The sequence below is a fragment of the Meriones unguiculatus genome, chromosome 17 (genome assembly GCF_030254825.1).
Source record: "Meriones unguiculatus strain TT.TT164.6M chromosome 17, Bangor_MerUng_6.1, whole genome shotgun sequence".
NCBI classification, from domain to species: domain Eukaryota; kingdom Metazoa; phylum Chordata; class Mammalia; order Rodentia; family Muridae; genus Meriones; species Meriones unguiculatus.
Window position 1 is genome coordinate 47310015 of NC_083364.1, and position 16355 is coordinate 47326369.

Below are 16355 nucleotides of genomic sequence, written 5' to 3' on the forward strand. Positions count from 1 at the left end.
TGTGGTATTTTCTTTTCTGCTATACAGCTTTAAAATACCAAAAGGCTGAGGCTGTGCTGTATACCTATAATCCCAACATTCAGAAGCCAGAGGCAGGAGGCTCTCTATTATATGGTGTGTTCCATTCCTCCTGCTTGCAAGGCAAATGCTTCACCCACTGGGCCATCTTCCTAGCCCATGAAGGCTTCTTTTAAAAAAATATTTATTCTTTTAATTTTTTATATTTATACAATGTATTTTGCTCTTACCCATCCATTACTACCTCCCGTGGACTCTCACTAGTGACTTTCTTCCTGTCTCCCTCCCTGCTTCATGTTTATTTTGTTGCTCAGATGCAGGTGGGTGTGGGGCCACCCACTGGGGCATGGACAACTCACCAGAAGCCAAGTTCCCCGAAGGAGAGTTAGCCTCCTTTGCTCGGGAACAGCCACTCTGTTGTTCCTGCCCTGGCAGTGGGGCCTTGGGTCCTCTTCTTTGTATCTGCTGGAAGTTCGTTCTTGTACAGGTAACCACAGCTGCTGTGAGATGATGTGCACAACAACCTCGTGATGTCCGGAAGTCAGCATTTCACTGCTTTCCTCCCCACCTACCCGTCTTTCTGCCCTGCTGTCATGTTCTTTGAGCCTTTGATGGGCGGTGTTGACACAGATGATGCATCCGCAGCTGAGCATACACTTAAATACTAGTCTTTAGCATCTCGTTACAGTGAGCAAACAGTGTCATGGAAATAGCCCCTGTTTTAGGATATTTTGTCACCTCCCTGACCAACATCTTAGACTATCCTGCGCTAGCATTGAGATTTCCATTTAAAAACCAGTGCCTTCTGGGAACAGCATTGTCCACCCATGAATGCATTCTCTGATACACGTTTTCCTAGATGTTTTTCTAGCTTTAGTCCCCCATTTCCCATACACCTTTAAACCTTGGAAGCCATTATTTTCAATTCAAATGCTTTAGATTCCCCCCCCTTAATGCTGTTGCTGCATGTATACACGTGTGCGCTCGAGCAACATACACACGAATGCAGGAAAGAAGCAATCATTTAACAAGTTAAATAATGAAAAAAAGCCAATTCTTTCAATAGTTTAGACCTCTGTTTTCATCTGATCCTTTGAGCTAGAATTGTACCTAGGACCAGCCTTCAAGCAGAGTTAACCCGTGGACCTGCCCACTCCCATTGTGTACTTTCCTATATGCTTTGAGGACCATCTTTTTCTGTGCATCTAGGTCCTCTCGGGATGCTTGCTGTGCCCTGGAATGCTCCTAACTAGCACCCCTATTCATTAGCGCAAAAAACTTCTGGAAATAAACTGTCCAAATGTGGCGCAGCACCTTAGCCGTATTGTCAAGAACCCAGCCTTCTAGACCCTCCACAGTTTTAGCTTACCTGGCTCCTTGTCTCCTGGCTGCAGTCCCGCTCACACAGCTCCGAAGGTCTCATCCACACTGGAAACATAGAGTGTCAGCAGTGTCTATTTCCTTTTCGTTAGTGAAGAAAAACCTTCCCTAGAAGTCTCCAAACTGTGAGGAAATTGGGGGTGGGCTGTGGGTGGTTTACTAAAACTAGAACCCTAGAAACAAGAATAAACTGTTGCCTCAATTAGCTAGAGGCTGACTGGTATAGACGACGAGTCACGAACGGGAAACACCTCCCTGCAGGGAAGCAAGTGAGGCTTCCTGCACGGCATGATGGGATGTGAACCTGAAGACACACCGCTGAGGGACGGGCACCTTCTGAGGCCAGACCCTGTCAACTGCTGCATGTAGGGGTTGAAGCTGGCTCCATGGCTTCGTGTTCCATGAACTGTGGACATGAACGGGAGACTACTGTTTTGGGTAACTCATCACAGAATAAGGGTAAAGAAGATATGTCTGACACAGGCTGGTACAAATAAGCCTACTCTGAAGGAGGGACAAGTATTTTGTCTTGGCTACAAAATTAGAAATGAAATTGCTGCCTTAGATGATTATGTGGGTTTGAATTTTAAGAAATTGTTAAGTGATTTTTTTTTTTACATTCCATTTTACACCCTTAGTAGCAACATGTACTTTCTCTTATTACTCCAAATCTTACCCAATATTTTGATCAGTCTTTTTACTTTTTCTGTGGCTGAGTTATATCTTAATTTATGTTTTCATCCGTGATGGTGACGCTTCACTTTGGTCTGTTCATTGGTATTTATATGCCTTCTTTCAAAAGCAGCTTCAAAACGTTTTGTTCAATTTTTGTTGGGTTATTGGCCTTTTTATTAGAGGCAGGAGCGGTTTATATATTTTGTATACAAGTCCTTTGTCCAATACATGCATTGCAGGTTAAAAAAACAAACAAACAAACAAACAACAAAACCTTATTTAGTCTTTAAAAAAACCGACAGATACGTAGCTTTAGAAAATACTCGGCCCTTGGTTTATCTGTCTTCAATGTTGATGTAGCTGCCTCCTGACACCAAGACCAACCCCACTTTCAAAGTTTTGTTTTTAATTGGCAAATGGTTGCCTTAGGACTCTCTGGCCGGATTGGAAAGTTGGGCAAGGACCCAAGTGCTCAGCCATTTGGCTCATAAACGTGTTGGAACGCTGGGCTTGTTTCCTAGACGGAGGGAGGTGGGTCCGCAGCAGGCTCTACCTCAGCTCAGAGTCCAGCCTGCAACACCTCTGCTCAGGGTTGGAAAAGCCCGGAGGCATGCCGCGCATGCGCGAAATAGCCCTCCCCCCACAGCACCAGACGCAATGGCGTTGCTGTGGCAACCACAGTAAACGGAGTCCTTGAGCAGGAGTGACTAGAAACCAGCTGCGGTGGTGAACACCTCTGGTAAGTGGGCACCAGTCTGTCCCCACGAGTCCCCCTTAAATCTGGTAGCGACGCAGAGAGCAGTGAACCTCGCCTGAGGTTCTCTTAGTCGGAACTAGTGTGGGCATTTTTCTTGGAGTACCTTTCCTGGGCCTCCTGTGGTAGCTCAATGCAAACATTTGACTCAAGCAGTGCAGCTTAGACGTGTGCACAGCTCCTGCTTGCAAGGAAGTGGCAATGCCAGGCAAGGGGCAGTCAGGTAGCCAGACAAGAGTTAGATCACCGTAGAGGGAAGAAGAGAGCCTGCTGGGAATATGCCACCCCTGCCCACCCTTAGCTGTGAGTCTTGTCAAGGGGACCGGCCTCTGCACTACTTTCTCTGTAAAACAAACAAACAAACAAACAAACAAACAAACAAAAAAACCCGCCTTCCTTTCCTTCTGCAGTTCTTGTTAGGGTTCGGAGGCCAGTGCAGGCCAAATGCTTAGTATCTGGGGCGTGCAACCAAATGATGGTTAACAGGCAAAGGCGGTAGGAAGCAAGTGTGCTGTGCATTCAGTTAGTTGTCTTCCTTGCGTACTTAGTAAGACCCTTGAGGAAAGGGGCTAGAGGGGGAGTAGGAAGAGGGAAAAGGGGTGTGAGAGGCTGCAGTGACCTAGAAGCCCAGCATGAAGGACGTTTAGGCCATGCTCAAGTGTTTGTAGAAGAACCCAAGAGTTCTTGCATTCTTGTGTTATGGCAACAGAGTCACTCAGTGCTTTGCCCAAGAGCTGCACACTGAAAGCGCTTTCGGGAACACAAAGGGCAAAGGCAGAAACGGATTAGAAGACTCTCCAGGTGGCTCAGTGGGTTGAGGCACGTGCCACCAAGCCTGACAACCTGAGTCCCATTCCTGGCACCCTCATGGTGGAAGGAAAGAACCAACTTCCACAAAGTTTTCTCCTGAGCTCCACACATGTAACCCACCCACCCACAACTAAAATATAAACGTAACAAAAAGCTAAAGTTTTAAAGGTTTTATGTCTTTTTATTTTATGTGTACAAGTCTTTGTTTGAAATGTCTGTGTGCCACACGTGCATAGAACTCATGGAGGGTATAAGAAGGCATTGGATCGCCTAGGACTGGAATACAGATGGTTGTGAGCTGCCAGGTGGGTGCTGGAACCCTGAAATAAGTCAGTGCTTTTAACTGCTGAGCCATATCTCCTCTCCAGCCCCCATGGGGAGTGAATTAACATAGAATGGATTAGAAAATGAAAAGAAGCTATGAGGGTATCGATGGTGACAGGGGCAGTGAGTCAGCTACAACTTGATGGGACTAGGAGAGGGTGAATTCAGAAATCTTCTTAGCTGGACATCTAGGAATAGGTTAATGGAAATCGATTGCATGAGATGGGCCATAGGAAAGGATTTGATTTGTAACTGGTCTTTCTCACTCACAAATTATGATAATATAGTATCTTCCTCATGTATTAAAAACAAGTGAGGAATTTTTTAGAACTGTGCGTGACATCAAATAAGAACAAAAACAATAAGCAAGCAAGCAAACAAACAAAAAAACCACAACAAACTATTATTCTTTCCACCGTTATATTTCACAATGTAAAGTCAAAATTAAGTTGGTTTCCTACATCATTTACTGGCCATTTAATAGGCCCAGCACCAGCATACTACGGAGACAGTTTGAGATTTGGGAGTGAGGATCAGACCCTGGACTCTATTGAGTCCTATGTCTGGCTTCCAGCCAACCTTTTAGAACACACAGTCCTCTGCACAATTGAGAACTGTTACTTCCTTTTTCTTACTCAAAACTGGACAGTCTAGTTAATGAAGTGGTTAAAAGAATTGGCTGTAGGCTGAATCAATAAGCTTGAATATGTTAAAGGAAGACTTAACAACAATCATTCTGCAAATAGATTCCCAAATAGATTCTCTGTTGGTCCTCTATTAAGCAAGATGTAATAGAGAACACACAGAAAAGGATTGGTCATTCTCATTGCTCTATACTGATTCGGATGAGTCAACATATGATAATTCTGTCCGTCCCCTCCAAAGATAAAACCCCACGCTGCTTTAGCCAAATTCGATGACTGTCTCCAGCCAGTGAGGTGATTAGGTAAACTGATGGTGGTCCCCATTCTGGCATTTGTCTAGAAAGGAAAGTTTGTTTGTTTGTTTTTTTAATCCAGAAAGGTTAAACTTTTGAGGGGGATATCTAATGCGTTGGGTATTAATTATGAATGGCTGCAGCCTGTGTTCTTTGTGTTCTCAAAAGAAAGAACAAAAGCCAAATGGATCCAAGCTGGAGAAAGAGGTTTAAAATTATTACATTAATTTAAAATGTACTAAGATCGAGAGCAGAACACTGAAAGAATATGATACACTCTTAGCTGAACTATTTGAATGGAAGATGATTTGCCATATCCTAAAATGCCCCCATCTTCACTTATTTGAGACCATATTAATATTAAATATGGTCTCAAATAAGTGTTAAATATGGTCTCAATATTAATATTAATAACCTCCCACCTATGTATATACCTCATGGCTATGTGACACCATTCTCTTTTTACTCTTTCAGAATTTCATACAATGTGTTTTGGTCATTCTACCTCCCTCTCCCAACTCTTCCCAGATCCATCTCTGCTTCCCTACTCGCCCATCATTATATTCTTTTATTTGGTTTTTAAACCCTCTGAGTCCAATTTGCACTTGTCCGTATACTCTTAGATGTACGGCCTTCCGCTGGAGCCACACACCATTCTCAGAGCTTTACTGCTTTGACTCACTAGATGTACCATACTGATCTCAGGTCTGGGAAGTGGGTACCACATTTCTAAGATAAGAGTGTGAGTACAGAGCTATTAAATATTTAGCATTTTTCAGCTTTAACCCAGTTAGACTGAATCAGAAGCCAATAGTCCCAGTCTAGTCAATACCTTAGACTGCTTTCCTAGTATTGCTGGACCTGGTGCTTTGAATGTGTACCCTCTACTGGGTAGGATGTTGCATGAGGTAAAACTTCTTTCCGGACCAGTGAGATGGCTCAGCAGGTAAAAGAATTTGCAACCAGATGGACAATGCAAGCCAGATGACCTGGGCTCTATCTCTGTAACCCAAAAGGTGTGAGAACTGACTATGTTGCATTGTCCTTCGAGCCTATTATTTAGAGATGGTTCTCACTGTGTTGCCCAGGCTGGCGTTGAATTCTTGGGCTCAGAAAAATATTTCTCCCTCATCCTCTTGAATTGCTGGAACTCAGGATGCATGGAAGCATGCCTAGCTCCTGATCATACTGAGTTTCACGTGTGTATGTTCTTAAAGAGTCAAGGTGTTGCTGGTGAAACCAAGTACCATATGTGAGAAACCTATGTATCATCCCAAACCCTTGGTTCTTAGCACTAGTTCTTGCATCTGGCTGCACAAAGGTTTGCCTGGAAAATAAAACTCTGTTAATTCTATGTTTTTTGTTTTGTTTGTTTTGTTTTTCTAAGAATTCTGAAGTGCGGCCAGAATTGAGAACTATAGACATTATACTTCATGTACATATATAGGCACAAATAGTAGCTATAGATGTTAACATATACATGTTCACATAGAAGAACAAAAAGATGAAGGACCCTGCTTGCTGCCTGAGCTTGGGTGTGATACCAATTCTCTTTGGCTTCAAACCCTTGTGGGGTTACAATGTAATTTCCAAATCTGTTTGTTCTACAAAAGAAGACAGCAAAGCAAAACAAACAAACATATGAAAGCTCTAAAACCTATTTTGCTCCAGTTAATGGATACCCAGGAGTCTCCCATACCTGGCTTGTTCACATGCATCTTACAAATCCACCATCACCCTGTATTACTAAGGGAAGATAAGAATGATCCTAGTATTATTATTTTTGCCACTGTTGCTAGTTCAGGTTATTGGGTGACATCTCTGGGCTTTAGAATTTTCTTCCACACTCAACATTGGATTTATGATAGTAATCTTTATTTCATTGTAGTCTTGGCCACGTGAGAAATACATCATTCATGACAATGCAGAAAGCAATGTTAGGCTTTTGTCCTTGTATCTGCCTTTTGCTGTGTTTCAAGTTTGTGTACAGAGTGGCCTCATTGGTTTTCTTTTTTCTTATCTAATAATTATAAGTAAACTTATTAGGTCTGTGGACTATATATTTTTAAAATAATATGTATTCAGTTTATAGATAGTTCAAGCGCTCTAGGGGTGAAATGATTTTTTTTCACAGTCATTGCTTAAGACCATTCAGGAAAACACAGATATTTGTATTGTGTTTCATAACAGTAGCAAAATTACAGTTATGAAGTAGCAGTGAAAATAATTTTATGGTTGGAGTCACCAGGACATGAAGAACTGTATTAAAGGGTCCCAGCATTAGGAAGATTGGGAACCACTTAGTTAGAGCATATTGAAAATATATGTAGGAAAAGGAAGGCACCAGGAACAAAGCAGACCTCATGAACCTTTCGGTTAGTGGAAAGCAGAGCAGGAAGCGTGGCTACAAGTCACTGGGAGGTACTTGTGCTGCCCAGTTCCTGGATTTCAAGAAAGCCATAAATTCAGGAATGCAAACCACCTTGTTTTACAAGCTTAGAGCCTGCACGGTGAGAGCGTTTTCTTCCAATGCCTTGAATGTTGATTTTTTTTTTTCTATTGCCAATTTGTCCTCAGTTTAGAAAGGCAATGAGATGAGCAGAGCACAGGTAGCCTTGTGGAAGAGTTGGGAGAAGGGTAGAAGGACCCAGAGTAGAGAGGAGCTTCACAAGAAGACCAACAGAGCCAACTAACCTGGGCCCAGGGGTTCCTGCAGACGCTGAAGCACCAACCACGGACCATACATGGACTGGATCTAGGCCCCCTTCACATATATACCCAATGGGCAACTTGGTCTTCTTGTGGGTCCCCTAGTAAGGGGAAGGGAGAGCTGTTTTTGACATGGACTCTGTTGCATGCTTTTCAATCACTTCCCCCTAGTGGGGCTGCCTTGCCAGGCCACTGTGGAAGAGAATGTGTTCAGCCCTGATGCAACTTGAAGTGCTGGGGTGGGTTAGTTGGGGGAGGGGTCTGGGATGGGTTAGTGTGTATGGGGCACTTTCCTGGGAGCTAGGGGAGGAGAGAGGGGGCAAGAGGGAGGGGCAGTGAGACCAGGAGGAGAGGAGGATGGGGGCTACGTACGATTGAGAGTTTTAATGAACAACCAAATAAAGTGAAAAGTTAAAAAAAACAAAAATGAAAGAAAGAAAGGCTGTCAGAAAACAAAGCAAGACAAAACAAAAAAGCTGGTAAGAGTATGGAGAAAGGGGGACTGCATATATTTGGTTGATTAGAATGTGCAGTCCTACAGCCCTTGGAGAGAATAGTATGGACTTCCCTCAGGAAACTCCCATGTGACTCAGCAACCTTCCTCCTCTTCATATGTGTTCCTCTCCTGTGACGGGTAATCTTGACTGTCAACTTGACAGCATTTAGAATCTCCAGGAAACAAATTTCTGGACGTGTGTGTGAGGGATTGTCTTTAATAAGGTTAACTGAGGTGGGAAGACCCACTCTCAGAGTGGACGGCACCATTCCATGGGGTCATCAAATAAAAAAGGGTCCAAGTCCCTTTGCTTTCAGCTGTTCCAAGCTCCTGCTGCTGTGACTTCCTGCCGCGATGGACTGTACCCTTGAACTGTGAGCCAGAATCAAGCCATCATTCCTTAACTTGCTTTTGCTAGGTATTTTGCCCCCACCCCCACCCCAACGTGTAAACTAAAACCCCTGCTCTTATTAGGAGGCTAAGTTCAGGCCTTCTGAGGTATTCTTTACCTAACATATTTTTTTCCCCAGCCTATGTCAAGTCATAATGCTTATGTCTCAAACATTGCATCCCTAAGCCTCAAACTTAGTTTAACTTTCTTGTTACACATGCCCACAGCACCTCACTATTTCATTTTTATTTCCTGTAGCATTTGTTGTATTTCCACTACTTGTTGAATACCTGTATTTCTAAGCAATAAGCTCCCTGAAGTTCAAGGCCATCCATATTTTCTTTTCGCACCCTGGTAGTTTACCGCCTTGTATAAGAGTTGAGACATACCAGGTGTGCTGATTTTGGTAACCCTAAGAGGATCGATAATAAGAAGGGGAAAAGGAGACCAAAAAGGGTGGCAGAGGGGGATGCAATTGGAGGAAAGATGGGGCTTGAGTGTCGTGATTCATTGTGACTCTGGAAAATCAGAGTGCCCCAGAATGCCAAGTGTGGCTGGAAAATGGAAATGTGGGATTCCATTCTCTGATTTCATGGCAGTGTCTTATATCAGTCAGAATCTCCTGCTGTACGTCATCTTGGATACAATCAGGCACAAGAGTACCAGCGTGCATGGCCTTTGGTGCTTGCAGAATTAATGATGGTAAACGATCTGTTAATTTCTGTATTCTGGCCTTATGCCTTTCTCTCTAATTTTGTACTTAGAGAAGATATGAAGGATCCAGATGACCCGGACACTGAAGGGGGAAAATCAGGATCAAAGAGTGAAGGCAAACAGTCCTCTAGATCACGTAAGCTAACACTTTTGTGTTAACAAGTTTGGGAAAGATTGTTTTGAAAGAGTAGCATCTGGATCTATAGACAAAAATGTGTTGCCTGTTTACAAACTCTCCTGTTCCTTAAAAGTAGCATCTATGCGTTAATTTTTTACCTCCAGCCCCCAGCACATCTCTCTGGATTTAGCTCAGTGGATAGAGAGCTGGCCAGGCATATCAGAGGTCTTGGGTTGGATTCCTAGTACTGTCTACAACGTAAGTGTAATCCCAGCCAGTCCAGAGGTGGCGGCTGGAGGAGCAGCATTTCAGACTCATTCTCAGCCTTAGTTAGCTGCCACCTGTGACCCACTGGGTTACGTTAGTGTAGACCTCAAAACAATATCAACAACAACAAAAATGCCTGTGTTAACAGCAACCTGCCTGAATATCCACTCTTGATTTCCTCTGTGAGTTCTGTGTCTGTACTGGACTTTTAGATACAACATAGTGGAAAGACAGCTGGAGTTTGTTTTTAAGCCCTGAGTCCACCACTTGAAGATAGATGTTTGACACTGGATGGGGAAAAGGTTACACTTTTTTGAGCCTCAGTTTTCTAGCCCACTTTTAAAATTAATTAACATAATTGTTTGTGTGTGAGTGTTTGCCTGCATGTACGCCCGCACCACACATGTTCAGCACCTGTGGAGGCATTGAGTCCCTTACAGAAGGCTGTTAGCCACTATATGAGTGCTGGCAACCAAACCCAGGTCCTCCGGAAAGAGCAGCCGGGACACTCAATTGCCAAGCTATCTCTTCAGCTTCTTCCAGTCCATTTAAATGAGTTATTTGGGAGTTAAATTGGATGAAATATGGAGAAGGATTTCACAGGCTACAAGTGAGAAAAATGAGGAAGTAGCCTTTGGTTGCCCCTGTCGTAAGAAAGAGCTCAGGTATGCTTGAAGATTAGCTCTCCAGAATCTCCCTGAGCGGAGCTGAGCCTTTGGCCTGTTGAGGGACCTTCTCTCCATCTGTCTGTGGTCCAGCTAATTGACTTGGCTCAGCCTTTTGTTCTCATTTTTACTAATCTTGGGCTTTTTCTCTAGTCTTTCAGCTTCATCTCAGATCTACTTTTGGGTGTGCTTGCTGTTTCTTCCTTGTTCTTCTTAAAGTCCCCCAGTGCAGCCTTTCATGTAATTGACAGTGTGTATTATAAGCGCTTTCATGTTTGGACTTGAACTGAAGTCATTTGTGTTCTCGATTCTCATTCTGCATTAGCTTATTCTGAAGCCAATATTTTAACTTGTTCTTTTGATTTCAACTTCAGAGAGAGATTATCATATTCAGAGAAGATCACTCTTAAATAGCATTAGGGCTTCCCAACATAATAGACCCTGTATAAATGTTAGCTGGAGTTATGATAGCAGTACACTAATGGTCATGCTGGCTTGTCACTTATCCTTTCTTGTTAATTTTTCATAAAAAGAAAAAGATTGGAAATGAAGTGAAAATGAGGATGAAATTACAGAAAAGGCCTTTTTGTTTTTGTGAAATTATAAGGCTGATCAAATAAAATAATTCTAGGAAGTTTTGAATATAAAAAGTCATTACATCTGAGGCATAAACAAGAGGTTTTAGTTACTCTGGAAATAAGAACATTTGTGAAGTTGCTGAAACAAATTGTCTTTAATATCTACTAAAGAAGCCCAAGATGATAACACAGATGACTTATATACTGAAGAGGAAGAATCGTATCTCTCTGATGAGTTCGATGAGGAGGATATGGAAGAAAGCTTTCGTTCAACTCCGGATTATTTTCAGAGCACTGGAGGTTAGTGTGATGAGCTTTTTCTCAGGAGCTGTCACTGTTTTAAAGGCAAGTTGTTCCGACAGATAAAACAACTCTCCATATTCCTAAGAAATGGGAAATCTAGCCAGCCGCTGTGGTGCATGCCTGTAATCCCAGCACTCAGGGAGGCAGAGCTAGGTAGATCACTGTGAGTTGGAGGCCAGCCTGGTATACAAAGCAAGTCCAGGACAGCCAAGGCTCTACAGAGAAACCCTGTCTCAAAAAACCAAATAAATAAATAAATAAATAAATAAATAAATAAGGAAAGAAAGAAAAGAATAGCACATGCCACGATGGGGGTGATTTAGTTGTTTTGAGAGGTTCTACATTTGATTTCTGAAGACTGCATCGAACAGTCTTGTACTTTCTCCGGTGATAAAGGGATGGAGGGAGCTCTGTGCCCCGATGAGGTAAGAGTTCTCCGCATCTCCCTGTTGAAAGCATAGCCAGAGGTCAGCACCCTCCCCACACAGCGTGCACTCTCCCTCCTAAGTTCAGAGTCCAGCACTTGTGCACGCCAGTGGTTGCTCCTACTGCTAGACTAGCACCCTCGCACCTCCCCCGCCCCACTTTGTGAAATACGATCCTGTGGCTCAACTGATACTTTTCTTAGATCAATGGTTTTCATATTTTAGGAACCCTGGAACCCCTTCCTGCGGTTAAGGAAGACTCAGAGGAGCATTTAAAGATGTCAGAAAGCTTCTTCTACAACTACTCAGAACTTGTTGCCCCACCAACTGTGTCTCCGGAATCAAAGCTCCCACTGGATTTTCTCGTCCTTGAGTATCCATTCCTAATGTGGGAAGGTTGCATTTCCTGGGTCAGGAGGGTCAGGAGTTGACAAACCACGCCCCTGGAGCTAACTTGGCCTCCAGCTTGTTTGTGTAAATGAAGCTTTACAGCAGCACAGACACACTCCATTACATTCTGTCTGTGGCCGCTTAAGCAGCTGTGATTGAGACCATTTGATCTAGGACGCCTGAGGTATAGCAGTTCTCACTCTTCCCAATGCTGTGACGGTTTAATGTAGCTTTCCCTATGCTGGTGATCTCAACCCTAAAATTATTTCATCGCTATATGCCAACTGAGATTTTGCTATTGTTATAAATTGTAACGTAAATGTCTGATATGCAGGCTATCTGATACGTGACCCCCAACGGGGTCATGACTCACTGATTGAGAACTGCTGACCTGACATATTTCCTTCCTGCTTTACAAAGAATAAGTTTATCAACTGTTGTCTTAGGAAATTGTAAGAAATGTGGTGGGGGGTGGGGGGTGGGAGTGGGGGATCCTCACTTAAACTAATTTGTTTGATTCCATCATAGCAAGAAACGATGCTTCGAGGATGCTCTTTGTATAGGATGCAGTTCACAAGACATGGTTTGGAGAAGTCTGCGAGGCTTCTTACTGACATTTTCTTTCTGCCCCAAGCTGGCCTTCCTTTGCCAATGCCTGCCGAGTGACATCATTGCTTTCTTGTCTCGAAGTGCTGATACTTTCCCATCATGCATCAGGAGAGTTATCTGAGATAACTCTGAGCATAGAGGCCACAATATAGCAAGTTTTGATTGGTTTGTGAAGACAGACTTTTGGTCCTGATTGACAAGAGCATTTGTGTTCAACGTCATTTTGTTAGGTCTGTGAGAGGGTAATTAGAGGACAGTTTCCATAGTGCCCTCAGCTTGCCTGTACATGAATAGTGGCTGGCACCACACTTTTACTGGCCTTTTTGGAAAGGTGCATAGTTTGGAGATGCATAGTGTATAGTTTGGAGATGCATGGAGTGTATAGTGGTGCATGCTTTCTGAACACAGCCTTAACCTCTGGCTAAATCCTAGGAGTGACTGAGCTAATTTGCCCCAAATTACCTTCTAATCGGAATGACCTCTTTTTAGATTTCCTTTTTTGTCTTTTGGACACAATGAATTTTCTTACAAATAAGAGGTACTTCTAAAATCATGGTGTGTGTGTGTGTGTGTGTGTGTGTGTGTGTGTTCATGTATGTCAAGGCATGTGCATGAATGTCAGAGGACAGCTTACAGGAGTCTGCCTTTTCCTTCCACTATCTTAGTTCTAGGGATAAAACTCAGGTCATCAGTGCTGGCAGCAGGTGCCTCTACCGAGTGAACCATCTAGCTTCCCCACCCTGCCAGTATTTTAAATGCCTTTCAACATTAAGAAGCCTATGAAATATTTTTAGGGGGTGGATCAACGAGTAAAGACAATTGCCACACAAGTCTGAGGACCTGACTTCAATTCAATCCCTGATCCCAAGGCAGAAAAAGAGAATCTCACACACACACACCCCACACATAAATAATAATAAAAACTATTTTTACTATGAATTCAATGAACTTGGCTGGCATATACGAAGGTGAAGACATGGACTTCGTTCCACATTAATGGTGTGGTTCCGTTTTCGTGATACAGAAGAAAATGACACCCATCTAGAAAGGCTGTCTGCTTATCCCCAAATCTCATGATTTCTCCCAAAAATTTAAAGTTGAAACTAAATGGCTAGATGAGGGTCTTCACTTACTTTAAAAAATAAAATTGTCTACGTAATCCATAGAAAAATCCCAAGTTCCAGGGGAAGGTTCAGTTACGTTGATTTCAGAGCTTTGATTAACTGGAGTATCGATTTTATAACTAGGCTCAGCTGTTTTAATCACTCACCTTATCCTCAGATGGCCACTTTGTTTCACTTCTTTTCCTTAGCAGCCTTACCTCAGACATTCCTTTGGCTATGACTGCAAAAAGCGAGCCAACTTGCTGCTTCTGGACAGCAGTACCGTGTTGTACATCGCTGGAAACCAACTGGTCCTGCTGGATTTTAAAACCAAGGAGCAAATGTACCTGCAGAGTAGCAGTGGCCAAGGAATTGGTGCCATCGGGGTATACTAACTTTCAGTGACCTAGGGGGGGAAATCCCTATTTCAGTTTTTCTGTGGATGCCACAATGGCGGTTAGGCACCAGTGACATTCAAGGGTATTGTAGGGTCACATGAGGTGCACAGCCATCTTTATCCTAAGCCCGTTTCTTCTTTCTCTTTCTTTAAAAATGTCCCTTGTTTCTTTTTATGACAGAGTTTTGATGTGTAGCCCAAGCTGGCCTTGAAGTCAGTGTATAGCTCAGCCTGGCCTTGAAGTCTGAATATACCCAGACTAGGTTTAAGCTTGGCATCCTTCTGGCTTACTTCTTGAAATAGAAAGCATATATATACACACACACATATGTCATGTATACTCACATGACAGTTTCAATAGTTGCATGTAAATAATCATGGTGTTGAATTAAGAAAATGATTCAGAAGCTTCCTCTTGGAGTAGTTTAACCAAGAGTGAGTCCAAATTTGAATTCTTCACTTCTCTTCCTATGTCTTCATTTTTGTTGTAGTTTCTTGTTACTGGTCTATTTGTAACCCTCTGTGGTGAGCCTGAATCTTTGTGTGCCTGCCTGATGTCTGCCTTGTCTGCCCCTAGCAAACAGCTTTGCTCTCTTTTTCCTGAACAGAATAGAAAGTATCACCCAAGGAAGGAATGAGGGATACTCTACAGCAATCAATAACAGAGTTTTGCAAGGGATGGAACTATATCAACCCACAGCGAATCCAGATGTACTGCAAACATGGCTGTGCAGAGACTGTATCTGTATATCCATGCTGCTTTCAACATTTGTGGTGGATATCTATCTCACACAGTCACTTTTGACTTGCTGTTTTCAGTAAATTATTGCCCTAACACACATGTCTCCCTTCCCACACACTACTCTGTATATAAATTAAGATTACAGCTGTGCATCAGTGTGAATTATAAAATTATGTAGGAAATCCAAGGCAAGTAAGGTTAGTTGTTGCGTTGTTCTCCTTTAAGGGCAGGCTAAACAAATGGGCCACCTGCACAGAAGACTGTAAGTCTTAAATGATCTTAGGCCATAGTATTAACTTGGCTGTGAGGTTATCTTTTTTTTTTTTTTTTTTTTTTTTTTTTTTTGAAACAAAGTTTCTCTGTATAGCTCTGGCTGGCCTGGAACTCACAGAAGTCCACCTGCCTCTGCCTCCCGAGTGCTGGGATTAAAGGTGTGTGCCACCAACGCCCAACCTTTTATTTTTACCTTTATTTTGTGGGCTCCTTACACTTCCTTCCTATTTGACTTAACAATTAGCAAAAGTAACAATATTGTCTAGGAATACACAAGTCTATCCAATTTCCATGGCTATCAATAGAAACATTGACAAAGATACTTTAATTTAGGGAATACGTTCTTATATTTTCTTCTGCATCTGACTTGGAAATATCTTTCTCACATCTGGTACATTTGCATTCATGCCTGGTAAGTTTGTTGTTTAAGTTATATTTTACTTTATTTTATTTTTTATTTGAATGCCCTGTAGGAACACAAATTCTACACTGCTGAGGTTTGAACATGTTCATTCCCCCAAGTTTATACACTGTAAGATTAATCCCAATGCACTAGTGTTGAGAGGTGGAGCCTAATGAAAGTGTGATCAGGGCACAAGTGGATGCATCAAGCTAATGATGAGATTTTATGAAAGCAGAGCCAGCCTCTCTCTCTCTCTCTCTCTCTCTCTCTCTCTCTCTCACACACACACACACACACCCCTTGCTCTCACCACCTCTTGGCCTTCTAGCGTCTATTGTATGATGGGGCACACAAAAACGCTTGCTAGATGTTGTCCCTCAGTTCTGGATTTCCAGTACTTTAGAACAGCAAGGCAACTAAATTCTGTCCATCACAAGTAACCCAGTCTTTGAGGTGGAAAACGGCCTGAAACACGCATCCTGTTCCTGTTTCCCCATATTACTCAGAGTGACTTACATCTTGTCCCACTTGGCTGTTCTCACATAACCATCCAGGCCAAAAGAAGCACAGCACTTGTTACAAAATGCAAATGTGGATTGAGAAACACTGGACAGCGGACTTGAGATCTGTGTTTGGATGAACCTGTCAAGCCCTTCTGACACACACTAAAGACTGAAGCCATCATTCTCACTGTGAATTTAACACTTGTAGCATTAAGAATGGGTTTCTTAATCAAGGAAATAAATAAATAAATAAAGGAAGGCCTTAAATTTTTTAAAAATTTCCTTTAGTTTTCGGTTTAAATCATACCCACTGTCAAGAGTTTATCAGATGAGCGATGTAATTAGCCAATTACTTGGCAACAGCCACTAAG

The 16355-nt window shown here is 42.6% G+C and overlaps 1 protein-coding gene across 1 annotated transcript in view; it reads left to right on the forward strand.

Annotated features, from left to right (window-relative positions):
- Positions 1 to 2676: 2676 nt before the first annotated feature.
- Cfap44 (cilia and flagella associated protein 44) overlaps positions 2677 to 16355 on the forward strand; it is a 74636-nt gene continuing 60957 nt past the window's right edge. Inside the window, exons 1-5 of the mRNA XM_060370465.1 lie at positions 2677 to 2812; positions 9259 to 9344; positions 11008 to 11136; positions 11790 to 11937; positions 13890 to 14052. Coding sequence (XP_060226448.1) covers positions 9266 to 9344; positions 11008 to 11136; positions 11790 to 11937; positions 13890 to 14052 — 519 coding nt within the window. The 5' untranslated portion in view covers positions 2677 to 2812; positions 9259 to 9265. The remainder of the gene's footprint in view (positions 2813 to 9258; positions 9345 to 11007; positions 11137 to 11789; positions 11938 to 13889; positions 14053 to 16355) is intronic.